General features: G+C 36.4%; 1 protein-coding gene across 1 annotated transcript; it reads right to left on the bottom strand.

The window, feature by feature from the left end:
- Positions 1-1,215: 1,215 nt before the first annotated feature.
- On the bottom strand, positions 1,216-12,641 carry bco1 (beta-carotene oxygenase 1). The gene is made up of 11 exons (XM_051900440.1): positions 12,474-12,641; positions 9,323-9,451; positions 9,027-9,156; positions 8,233-8,380; positions 7,991-8,132; positions 6,717-6,937; positions 6,347-6,598; positions 6,097-6,199; positions 2,050-2,144; positions 1,795-1,906; positions 1,216-1,632 (listed from the first exon to the last, which is right to left on the bottom strand). Exons 1-11 carry the CDS (start codon positions 12,535-12,537, stop codon positions 1,478-1,480), a joined length of 1,551 nt encoding a protein of 516 aa, XP_051756400.1. The 5' UTR covers positions 12,538-12,641; the 3' UTR covers positions 1,216-1,477.
- Between the last annotated feature and the right edge of the window lie 1,345 nt (positions 12,642-13,986).

Genomic DNA, 13,986 nt, shown 5'->3' with positions numbered 1-13,986 from the left:
AGTATTCATTTCTTTAATTTCTTTCCAAAAAAAAAAAAAAAAAAACTCTTACTGACCCCAAACTTTTGAACGGTAGTCTATAATGTTACAAAAGCTTTCTACTTCAGATAAATGCTGTTCTTTTAAACTTTCTATTCATCAAATAATCCTGAAAAAAAAAAAAAAAAATGTACACAACTGTTTTCAACATTGATAATAAATGTTTCTTGAGCAGCAGATCAGCATATTAGAATGATTTCTGAAGGATCATGTGACACTGAAGACTGGAGTAATGATGCTGAAAATTCAGCTTTGAATCACAGAAATAAATTGCATTTTACTATATATTCACATAGAAAACAGTTATTTTAAATTGTAAAAATATTTCACAATATTAACTGTTTTTGCTGTATTTTGGATCAAATAAATTAAGCCTTGGTGAGCAGAAGAGACTTTTAAAAACATAAAAAAAAAAAAAAAATCTTACTTTTAACCAGTAGTATACTTCACTCTTTAAAAAATAAATAACATTTATATTGTCACGAATGTGGCTTCCGCGCCTCCTCCTCCGCACCACCGGAGGGAGCCATCACCTGAATATTGACTGTTCCCATTCGGACTACGTTTCCCATAGGCCCTCATTCCTGGGACTGATTGCGCACACCTGCACCTCATCACACACACACACACACACACACTCACTCACTCACTCACTCACACTCACCGCGAAGTCTTGATTTGCCCCGGTGATCATTACTGAGCGTTTTCTTGTGGACTGTTTACTCTGTTACCGTTGGACTGTTTATTCTCTGTGATTCTCTGCTGCCTGCCCTGAACTTTGCCTGTGACCCGATACTGTTTGTCTGCCGCCTGCCTCGACCATTGCCTGTCCCTGTTTATGTCTTTGCCCCTGTCTGCCTTGGTGATTGTTCTAATAAAAGCTGCAAATGGATCCCCATTCTGCCGACCCTTCATTACATATATATATAGTGTTATAAGTAGGAGAGTTCAGACTTTTTATTGGTTTCGTACACGATTTAAGAGAATAAAGATGGGCCTGCCAATCTATTGTTTTATTTTTTTTCCATATAAGGTGAGATTTTTAGCTCAACTAACAACACATGACTTAAAGCCATTTGCATGGTACGAAAACGGCGTAACCTTCTTGTATTTTTCAATATACAGTATTTTTAACCACCCCAGTCCCCCCCTAAAGTTCTGACAATTCAAACACCATAATTACAGAATAATAACTTCAATTTATGATTGCTTTATGTAAGAAAAAGACAGTTCACACATTTGTTTGATATTACTAAATGCAATTAATGACCTTTCAAACAGTAAATCTTTTTAACAAGTATATATTTTCACAAACAAAGCACGATTTGTAGAAATACTGTACAGCTGTTAATACAGTATATTTTTGTAACCAGCTCATCAAAATATCAACATTTACAGGACATTCTCCATCTCTGTCATTAGATCAGACAGGAAACTCTTAACTACTGTCTGGTATGAAGTAGCCGTGCATGTCCATGTGAAAATCTACATCTACACAAGCCCGCGCAACTTCTTTGAAAGACTTGCCATCAAGCAGCAGCAGAAAGCCACCCTCCTTTGGTTTGGCGTTTATGACAACTGTCAGGACTACACCTAAAAATAAAGAAAAAAAGACTAGTTGAGTTAAAAATCATTAAAAAAAAAAAAAAATCATAAATTTTCTGAGACTGATCAACCACAGCTGAAGGTGACTAATTTGGTCAAAAGCACAAACCTCATATCTACTTCATATTATTACGAAAGACAGTAACTAACCATCATCTTCATCGACTGCATCAGGCCTGGGAATGAAAACGGGCTCTGATGCGAAACAGTCCTCTCCAGTCCACTCAATCCGCTGCTTTGTTTCAGCATCAAATTTTACAATCTGTAAAAACATGGTCAGTGCTCAGAACTGAGTCGCAAAAATGTGTTCCTGTTGCTAGGACAAGGGTTTGATTCTTACGGGATGCATTTACTAATAAAATGCCAAGTTCATAAATGTATTATAAAAATGAAATAGATCAATACCTTTGTGGCCACTGGGGAGATGTCCACACAACACATGTAAGAATATCTGTACTTCTTTCCATTGAAATTGTAATTAATTCTTGGAAGTTCCACACCTGAATGCAATACATCAGTTTAGAGGTTAAAAGAGTATTAAAAACTAACAAATAAAACTGTCAGACAGACAGACACTATGGTTCATTTATTTAAGTGAGGATAGCAAAATAAAGTAAACTGTGACATATTATATCCAAAAATTATTCATACAGTGGACTACCAGTAAAACTGATAAAAATTTGGAACCAAAAATTATTCAGACACTTTGACCTGACCATGTTTTGCTTAAGTGTTATCTGACATAATTAAGATTAATTTTCTCTGACACAGTTTAACTCTGAGATCTTGTCATATTTTATTACCTTTTTTTTTTTTAAACTATAGTGAATAAATGTTCAAGGTGTCTGAATAAATTTTGGTTTGACTGTACATATGATTCACTGTATGTTGATATGTTAAAAAAAATTAGAAATGCTTTGGCAATATATTGTAACAATTGTCATGCCAATAAAGCACACTTTGAATTGAATTGAAATTGACAGACAGACAGATACAACAACAGAGAGAGACAGAATGACAGACACAACAATAGATAGACAGGTAGGTAGACACACACACGCGCGCGCACACACACACACACACACACACACACACACACACACACACACACACACCCCCGTTTAAAAGTTTGGGATCAGTAAGTTTTTTTATGTTTAATTCTCTTCTGCTCAATTATTTGATTAAAAACAAAAAACAAACAAAAAAAAAAACAAAAAAAAACAGTAATATTGTGAAATATTATTACAATTTAAAATAACTGTTTTCTATTTGAATTTATTTTAAAATGTAATTTATTCCTGTGATCAAAGCTGAATTTTCAGCATCAGCATTTGAAACCTTAATGTGTCTTAAATACAGTTTGATCTGGTTTAAGATTATAAGTCTTAAATTTGGTAAATTATCATTTTAAGAGTTCTTAGATTATACCTTAAATTTGGGGACAATAAAATAGGAATCATGATATAGCCTAATGTGATTATTAAACTTCATATTATACGAGCTTATTGAATTAAATAACTGTGAGCGCTGCATGCTCAAAGTCAAAACACAGCGCTCTTATCGTGATTGTAATAATTACGATTTTTTTTAATGTACTTGAAAGAAGTCTATTCTGCTCGCCAAGGCTGCATTATTATTTGACAAAAATACAGTAAAAACAGTAATATTGTGAAATATCATTACAACTTAAAGTAGTTATGAATTTTCAGCATCATTATTCCAATTTTTATTGTCACATGATCCTTCAGAAATCATTCTGATATGCTGATTTGCTGCTAAACAAACTTTATTATTGTTATCAATGTTGAAAACAGTTGTGTACATTTTTTTTTAGGATTCTTAGATGAATACAAAGTTCAAAAGAACAATATTTATTTGAAATAGAATCTATTGTAACATTATAAATGTCTTTACTGCCACTTTTGATCAATTTAATGCATCCTTGCTGAAAAAAAGTATTCATTTCTTTAATTTCTTTCCCAAATAAAAAAATCTTACTAACCCCAAACTTTTGAACGGTATGGAAGCCCGTTTCCGCCACTAAATAAAAAAAATAAAAAGAGTAATTGCGACTTTTTATCTCAGAATTCTGACTTTTTATCTCGCAATTGCGAGTTTATATCTCACAATTGCGTGATATAAAGTCAGAATTCTGATATAAACTCGCAATTCTGACTTTTTTTCCTCGCAATTGCGAGTTTATATCTCAGAATTGTGACTTTATAACTCGCAATTGTGAGATAAAAAGTCAGAATTCTGATATAAAAAGTCGCAATTACTCTTTTTAATTTTTTTTTTAGTGGCGGAAACGGGCTTCCATAGAACGGTGGTGTACAATGTTACAAAAGCTTTCTACTTCAGATAAATGCTGTTCTTTTAAACTTTCTATTCATCAAATAATCCTGAAAAAAAAATGTACACCACTGTTTTCATCATTGATAACAATAAATGTTTCTTGAGCAGCAAATCAGCATATTAGAATGATTTCTGAAGGATCATGTGACACTGAAGACTGGAGTAATGATGCTGAAATCTCAGCTTTACCTTCAGAGAATTAAATTACATTTTAAAATATATTCAAATAGTAAACTGTTATTTTAAATGGTAATAATATTTCACAATATTACTTTTTTTTTGTATTTTTAATCAAATAAATGAGCATAAGAAACTTCTTTTAAAAACATTAAAAATCTTACAGATCCCAAACTTTTGAACGGCAGCATATATATATATATATATATATATATATATATATATACACACACACACACACACACACACACACACACACAGGTGCTGGTCATATAATTAGAATATCATCAAAAAGTTGATTTATTTCACTAATTCCATTCAAAAAGTGAAACTTGTATATTATATTCATTCATTACACAGACTGATATATTTCAAATGTTTATTTCTTTTAATTTTGATGATTATAACTGACAACTAAGGAAAATCCCAAATTCAGTATCTCAGAAAATTAGAATATTGTGAAAAGGTTCAGTATTGAAGACACCTGGTGCCACACTCTACTCAGCTAATTAACTCAAAACACCTGCAAAGGCCTTTAAATGGTCTCTCAGTCTAGTTCTGTAGGCTACACAATCATGGGGAAGACTGCTGACTTGACAGTTGTCCAAAAGACGACCATTGATACCTTGCACAAGGAGGGCAAGACACAAAAGGTCATTGCAAAAGAGGCTGGCTGTTCACAGAGCTCTGTGTCTAAGCACATTAATAGAGAGGCGAAGGGAAGGAAAAGATGCGGTAGAAAAAAGTGTACAAGCAATAGGGATAACCGCACCCTGGAGAGGATTGTGAAACAAAACCCATTCAAAAATGTGGGGGAGATTCACAAAGAGTGGACTGCAGCTGAAGTCAGTGCTTCAAGAACCACTACGCACAGACGTATGCAAGACATGGGTTTCAGCTGTCGCATTCCTTGTGTCAAGCCACTCTTGAACAACAGACAGCGTCAGAAGCGTCTCGCTTGGGCTAAAGACAAAAAGGACTGGACTGCTGCTGAGTGGTCCAAAGTTATGTTCTCTGATGAAAGTAAATTTTGCATTTCCTTTGAAAATCAGGGTCCCAGAGTCTGGAGGAAGAGAGGAGAGGCACACAATCCACGTTGCTTGAGGTCCAGTGTAAAGTTTCCACAGCCAGTGATGGTTTGGGGTGCCATGTCATCTGCTGGTGTTGGTCCACTGTGTTTTCTGAGGTCCAAGGTCAACGCAGCCGTATACCAGGAAGTTTTAGAGCACTTCATGCTTCCTGCTGCTGACCAACTTTATGGAGATGCAGATTTCATTTTCCAACAGGACTTGGCACCTGCACACAGTGCCAAAGCTACCAGTACCTGGTTAAAGGACCATGGTATCCCTGTTCTTAATTGGCCAGCAAACTCGCCTGACCTTAACCCCATAGAAAATCTATGGGGTATTGTGAAGAGGAAGATGCGATATGCCAGACCCAACAATGCAGAAGAGCTGAAGGCCACTATCGGAGCAACCTGGGCTCTTATAACACCTGAGCAGTGCCACAGACTGATTGACTCCATGCCACACCACATTGCTGCAGTAATTCAGGCAAAAGGAGCCCCAACTAAGTATTGAGTGCTGTACATGCTCATACTTTTCATGTTCATACTTTTCAGTTGGCCAAGATTTCTAAAAATCCTTTCTTTGTATTGGTCTTAAGTAATATTCTAATTTTCTGAGATACTGAATTTGGGATTTTCCTTAGTTGTCAGTTATAATCATCAAAATTAATAGAAATAAACATTTGAAATATATCAGTCTGTGTGTAATGAATGAATATAATATACAAGTTTCACTTTTTGAATGGAATTAGTGAAATAAATCAACTTTTTGATGATATTCTAATTATATGACCAGCACCTGTATATATATATAAAGGGTGTGGAATAAAGTTACCCCAGTGTCATTAGCTTACCATCACAGAGCACCTCTCCCTGACACAGAACTTTCCCATCCTTCTCCTTCACAGCACTTGCTGTCGTGTATTTAAGTTTGACCAGATCTTCACCTGTCTCACCCTGAGTGTCAAAGAAAAAAATGATATTCATTGTCTATAATCAGAGGCTTTGAGTACAACCTAATAAAGTAGATTTCCATTAATGGAAATAGCAGTGTTTGCACGGCAGCTTAAAAAAACAAACCCTGAATAACACTGAATAACATACCTTGTCACTAAGTGGCAACACAAATCTTCTGCACTTGGGCTTGCAGTACATAGTATTTTTGCCCATCTGCTCCTTCAGCTTGTCCAGATAAAACATATCATACAAGCTGTTGTCATCATAGGCGATCACATCAAAAACAACATGCCCATCATCTTCAAAGGCATTGACGTGATGGTAGACAGCCATCGCACCCGTGTAGAATTTGGTCCCAACTTCCTTCTTTGTCTTTCGGTCAATAAGATGAATCAGGGTCTGATGAATACAAGGGGTAAAAGGAGAGTTTAGAGATGTGAAGTAAAAGGTAACAGTGTCCAGCTGACAGATGCTTGTCCAGACGTGCATTCAAAGATCTGAAAGAGTTTGTCCTTACGCTGTCTTCAGGGTGGAATTTCATGCAGCTGGCCCAGCTGACCCTCCTCAGGTAGGCTGTGGCCATTTTGAGGATATCCAGCTTCAAGGGCTGTTCGATAAAGACGAAGTAGTTGTCAGTCATGCCAAAGCTGTGGTAATAACTGGGCGTGAGGAGGGAGCGGCAGGGCACGGTGCACACGACCTCAGCGTTTTTCAGTGGTGGAGACCCGTCTGACCCACCTGATTAAAGACACAATTGTTGAGGGTTGGTAGTTTTTATTCTGGTAGTAATTATTTACCGTTTTCGAAGCACTACAAACACTGGCAACACGTGCCGATCAAAATGTAAAAGCAACAAAAACTGCCTAAACATGCATTAAGGCACTTTTTACAAACCAATTGTGAATGTTTTCTTGAAGGTGTAATTCATTCAATATAATCTACATAATCTTTTTTTTAATTTGTAGGGCTTGTTTTGTGTTTTAAGGCCCTAAAATACGTCAAGCAGAATCGAAGAACGAACTGGTGTGATGGAATTTCGAACAAGATTCGGGCGAATTTTCCGGAAAAGTTTTCTACAGCTGTTAATTGCCTTTGAACTCCCATTGGTCCATGACAATTACATAATAGGTGGGTGTGGCTCTAAGCCTCTGCCTTCTTTGACATGGTAGTCTTCTCCACTTCATTTCTTCTGTTCAGTCCATCAAGGTCAAACATGAGTAAAAACATGAACAAACATGTTCACATCACTATGATCCGATGCTTTCTTAACTGCCGTTTTCTCACCGCTGTCGTGTTTGTTGTGCATTTATTTAGTTATTGAGAAGGAAGTGCGGCGAACATATTTATATATTCATGTAAACCCCCCGCTCGCAGGTGGCGTCGGGATGTTCGCTTACAGTATACCACTGAAAAGGTATTTCAAACTTCTAAGTGAAGAACAAAAAAGAACTATATATAGCAGGGCTTTACGGAGGGCTAGGCTGATCAGAGCAATAAGAGACAATAAACTACTACTACCTTTTTATTCTACAAATGTGACATTAAAAAAGGTCTACATTTTCTAAGATCAGGAAAAAACCATAAAGTCGCAAGTTCTGAGATTGCCCCTAGTGGCAAACCATTGAAATTGACATTTAGGACAAAATGAAGCATTGTTTACTGAAATCTCAATCTCTATGAAACATGCAGGCTGAGTTAAGTTTAATACTTGGGGTTATGGATTGGAACAAACCCCTTAGATGAGAAATAGCAAGGTGCACCATGAACCAGAAATAATGGCAGCATACTTACTTCCTCCTGCAACCTTGAACAAAGTGTATTTGGTTTTGCCCTTCTCTGCAATGCATGTTCCCATACTGTAGCTGTTTCCCTCTTTATCATAATGCGTATGTGATGCCACAATATTTACAGGAAGGTATTTTAGGTAGTCCACCTAGAGCAGATAAAGCAACAACAAAAACAAAAAAATCAAGTCAATCAGCTTGTGCCAACATGACTGGACTAGATATTTTTACAAGCAATTTTTTTTTTACCTTGTCTTGAGTCTCTAGAGTAATGGGGTCAATTTTACGAATATAATTGGTTTCAGATGTAGCATGGTAGTCATTGCCATATTTGATAATGTTATTGGCACAGTTGTCAGTGAAGTCTGGGATGGTGTGGCTGAGGAAGGTGATCACTCTGAAAAGAGAGTTAAAAAGAACAATTCATTCACAAATAACAATATGCTTATACATCCATCCATCCATCCATCCATACACCAAACAACAAATTTGACATTTTATTATTTAACATCTGATGAACTGTTGAATTTTAGCTGATTGTCTCGTGTTAATAGGTTTTATAGGTTTTATTTCAATTCTCAGTTACATGGTTTAGTTTGAGTGTGATTCATAAAAGTGCTTAAAGGGGACCTATAATACCCCTTTTACAAGATGTAATATAAGTCTCTGGAGTCCCCAGAATGTGTCTGTGAAGTTTCAGCTCAAAATACCCCACAGATCATGTATTATAGCATGTCAAATTTAAATGCAAATGAGCTGCTGCTCCCGGCCCACTTTCCAGAAGAGGGCGGAGCTTTAACAGCTCGTACTTCGGTTGCTCAACAACAACAAAGCTGGAGAATCTCACGCAGCCAAAATGAGGATTGCCAGTAACAGTGTTCTTTTACACAAAAGCGGCATGTTTTTGTTCACACCCAAATAGGAGCAAATTTGACAAGCTATAATAAATGATCTGTGGGGTTGATTCTTCAACTTTCCATTGAAGAATCATGTTGTGATAAATACATGATTCTTTCTGAATCAGTGGCAGTTATGTTGCTTACTTGGAGAATATATTTTTGCATGGGTCAGGGTACGCCATGGTCCCCATCTCTGACACCACTATCCTGTTGGCATGCATGTTGGAGTTGTAGGTGTCGCCTCGAAGGTATTTGCTCCTGTACGTTACCTCTCCTGAAAATTAAACAATCATCAAAACATTCATGTGGAGCACTGAGGTAACAAAAGTCCCTCATTACAGTATAAACCCAAATAGAAGGATGCACTCTTAAAAATGCTGGACAAAATGGACAAACCCAACTGTTGGATTACATAAACTAGCAGGTAATAAAATAAATACCTTTATTAATTGTGAAATTGTGCAAAAGCGCCATTCCATCAAACCAATGGTTATATGACGTCTCTCCCAAAGAGAAAAGGCCGGGACCGTTGCGTATAAGCGTGCCCTGCAGCCATTCAGGAACCAAGCCTGCAGAGAAGATAAAACATGTTTAAACTGGAGTTAAAGTGGAGAAGTTTGGTCTAATTAACTGATTATGTCCAAAACATCGGCTATTAAGCTCATAGAAGCCTTCACAAAGAGAAAATTGCTAAAGACCTCCTCCACAAGCACTTAACTTAACCAAAACCATAAATCAAGACACTCCTTAACGCACCTAAAATGAATAAATCTTTTCTCTGTTTTTTGTAATGTACACTTCTGTTCAAGTTGTGCACTATTCTGATTTACTACTGAAATACAGTATTATGATTATACTAATATTGTCTGTCTTTTTTATGGTGATATGGTTGAATTTGATCATTGAATGTCAGCAGCAAAGACACTAGTAAATTAAGTAAGATTAAATCCATAAGGTATGTTTCCATTATTTTATGTAAGCCATTTAATGATTGCAGTTTGTTTGTATTTCCTTGTGGGGGTTTTTTCAATTCATTTTCAGGAATACTCTATTTGTTGAGACGAGATATTGTTCCAGAAAGCAGCTTCTGTCTGGTGCCTACATTTAAGCAGTATACACACAAACATTTCAATACCCGTGTAATCCAAACGGATCATTTTAGAAACATTTTAGAGCTGCACGGTTACCCGTTAAAAGATCGCGATCTCAATTCAAACAGCCATGCAATCTTATTCAAATGACAGCGATTCGGCTAAAACCTTTGACGAGTACGATCACAGCGTATATTCAAATCTGCGTTGGCGCTGCCACTGATCCAGAGAGAGCAGTTGTTATGTATAGGTATGAAACAGCTTCACAAACACAGTATCATTATTTCTGTGTTAGAATAATTCAAATATCACAGAAGTACTGGGATAAAAGTTTATAGTTCGGATATAAACACTGATGTCTACGGTAGCGATAAAAATCATTCGATGACAGTTGAGCTAGAAAAATAAAGATGGCGTCCGAAAGTTGCGGTTTCTGGTCAGTTTGTGTTTAAAGGTATGTTTTGTCCAATGTTTTCTCACAGTTTCTAGCGAGAAATTACTGTTGTAGTAATTAAATATTGGTTTCGTTCTTACCAAAGTTCGCTCTATTTTGCTGTAGATCATTAAACCGTTACACTGCCTCAATAGTCTGTCCGAAATCAGTTTCGTCAGATACCTTTATGCTCAAACGCTGCCTGCAGAGTCATTGCCTATAAGGCAGCGAGGCAACAAGTCAGCTGCCTAAGTTTTCTGATGCAGCCGAAGTCTTTATGAGGGAGTCATTGAATCATTCATTCAAACTGAAAAACTGTGATTCTCAATTCATTCAGAATCATGCAGCTCGTAAAAAATGAGTAAAAAAAAAGTTAGCGCTACTATTTTGATCTTTTAACTGGTAAAGTAATTTAATGCAAAGATATGATTGTAAAAAAAATCTATGTAAAATGTAAAAACTGTGGGTCTGTGGCTTATGTGATTTGGTCAACATGGGAATGACATGACAGGTTTCAGTACAATGATGATGAACGTTCTAGTGTGGATTTTAATGTATACACAGCAACCTACTGCACAACGCAAATATTTGTCCTAAGTAAATGAGTTATTACTGAAGATTATGCTGCGTCCAGCCCAACCCCAAATGCATTCCCTCAGAGATAGTATTCCACATGCTCGTGTTTATATGTAATCACTTCAGGTTTTAATAAAAATTCATGTTTCAGGTTGCTTTAAAGGTGGCTGGGGGAGAGCTGATCATTCACATGTACTTTTATGTGCTTGCAATGCCTCAACGCAATGAGACTTACGACGCACAAGGGATCCACAACTCTATCTTTAATAAACATTATTTTTTAAAACTAATAATAATAATAATAAACTTACTGGATGCTCTAAGAGAAAAATATACAGCATTTTCATGGAACATATTTAAAATTCATAGATATTCAAATTGGACTTAGACATTTCAAACCTTGAAAACATCAAACATTAAAATAAAGCATTTTCCAAACTTTCAAAACAATGTACGAACCCTAAAAGTAAATGTGAAGAAATTCAATGAAGGTAGAATATTAGATTAAAAATATTTATTTTCTGTTTTCACCTGGAGGCAATCAAAAAGGTTTTATGATGTCTGCTGAAACTACATGTTTTTTGTTCAGTAGTTGACAGAGAACTGAATCTCATAACTCTTATCGGGCATTCTCAATTGACTCCATTTGCTCAAGCTTGCTGGTGAGAATTTTACAATAAATTTAGGAGTCCAAGCACCAAGATAAACTGCTATAATTCCTCTACAGGAAAAAAATTAGATGACATTTGGTAGGCTACATAGCTACTGCATGTATAACACATTTGACAAGTCTAGGCCAGATGGTAGCACTGTAATAATAAAAAAATATATATAATGAAACAGCTCAAACTATGCGATTTTTAGTAGATTTGAATTTTGACCAAAGTTCACACAAAATCAAGAGACCTAAGAGCCTAAAGAAGCGTATAAAGTTTCATTCCCTGAACTAAACATGGTGCTTTAAAAGAAAGAAATGACTAAGAAATTAATGTGCTTGCATGAGAATTGCTCCATGTAGCTATATTTTAAATGATAAAATTATTTCATCTGCAATTTGAATATATTTTAACAAAATCATATGTACTTTTGGTCATATAATAATCATATAAGCCACAAAGAACGTTAACAAAAGTAATCTATTTCGTATTTTGTAGCAAAAATATAACTGGCTTTAAATATGACATACAAAATTGTGCATTTGGATCAGTTTTTGGTAATTTCTTGTGTACTTGTTATTTCTCTGACATTATATATGAACAGAGGAAGAATAAGCACATATCGTGGAAGCCGTAGGCTAATGTTTACATTATCACAGTGCTTTACCTCAGACGTGCTGCCACTCATGAAAAATACATGAAACTCGTCAAAATGCATGAATGTTTCGTGCTGCGCCCAAAAGTTTTTTAGTAACCTACTTGGTTTATCAACAAACACACAGCAGCGATTCACTTCAGGCGCGTGCTATTTGGCAACGTATTTTTCTCCACCTACCTTTTACTTCAGCTTTGATGGGCTCCGGATGTTCTTCCTTGTTTTTACCATAGTCGTACTGCATCTTTCCCGCGTTGTCCAACGTTTCTCCAAAGAAGTTAAGAGTGGCATTAAGATCATTGTTCGAACACAAACTGTCTATAAAGCTTCAGGAAGATGAAGACCCCGCCTCTCATCATTACAGGACTTATAGACTCATGTTTACAACATGTAACACTTATTCTTATCTCCTCATTTGGGCTCATGATTGTTCTTAAAATGTAAACAAGTGCAAATTGTGTTTATTCAAATACAGAGATCAGAGATAAGCAGGTCAGTCTGACCTATGTACTGTAAATGGGGAAAAAAAAAAAGGAAAACATGACAGCTGCAGAATATTTAATGGAAGAAAACAATATACAATATATGGAAGAAAATATATATATATATATATATATATATAATTTAACTAAAGTACAATTAGCAAGAATCTGAGATAAATATGAAAAAGTAAGGTCAATCAGATGTTTTTATTTAGTTGTGCATATTTTTGCTGTTGTCAATTTATATTTCGATGAATAGGATGAAGACAAAGAATCCCGTCATATGAGGTGAGTTGCCTCAGGGAGGACAACATGTTGAGATCATATAGACATATTTTACTACTAAAGATGCATTTCCACCTAAATTACCCGGAACAATTTGTCCCAGAAACTTTTTTCCCCCAGACCTGTTGCTGTCTGCATTTCCATCACGGTCTATAGTACCGTGAAGATTAGGCAAATTAGTCCAGTGAAGAAGGACTGCGCACAACTTTCCAGTTCCCGCTGGATTTCGTCTTCCGCATATAAGCTTAATAAAGCCTGAATCTCGTCGTCAGTCCATCGGTTGTATTTTTTAAATTCCATTATTGATTCAAATAGCAAACAACTCTTACTGCATGCACCCCAACAGACTTTTAAAAATGGTGGTTGACATAAAATGCTGCGTGAACTCAACCAATCAGCATGTTCAGCGCCCAAGTCCCACCCCCGAAAGTACTTTGAAAAAGTACTACCTTGTGAGCAGGGACTTTCTGAGGCGGAAATATTTACCCAGAACTTCATTCAGACCCTGGTCCCTGCGGTCGAAACACACCAAGTACCACCCTAAGTCCCTGGGGAAAGTTCCTGCGGTGGAAACGTGGCTTTACATGATCTCAGTAACATCCTATTATCAGACATTTTTGCTGCTGAAAAAATAATGGTGGTGAATGACATATTTCTACAATTAAATTGGAAACTAAAAACATCAACTTTTAGTTGTAATGAAACATCTTCTGATGTTAATGCTACATCATTAGCGATGTTTCCAGAGGTCCTCGGGTGTTTCAGGTCTCTCGAATATCAGACACCCTCACTCAGGTGACCCAGCTGAGGTTGATCAAGCCTCAGCTTGTGCCCTATCAGCACTCTCCCACGAATCTGCTTTCTTGATCCGACGCCACCTAGAGGCTATCTCTGCAGCCTCTGTTGCCCCTTTTCCACCGACACGG

This window comes from Ctenopharyngodon idella, chromosome 7, assembly GCF_019924925.1.
Source record: "Ctenopharyngodon idella isolate HZGC_01 chromosome 7, HZGC01, whole genome shotgun sequence".
NCBI classification, from domain to species: Eukaryota; Metazoa; Chordata; class Actinopteri; order Cypriniformes; family Xenocyprididae; genus Ctenopharyngodon; species Ctenopharyngodon idella.
Note: the sequence above shows the minus strand (reverse complement) of the source record. Positions and strands in the feature narration are given on the sequence as shown.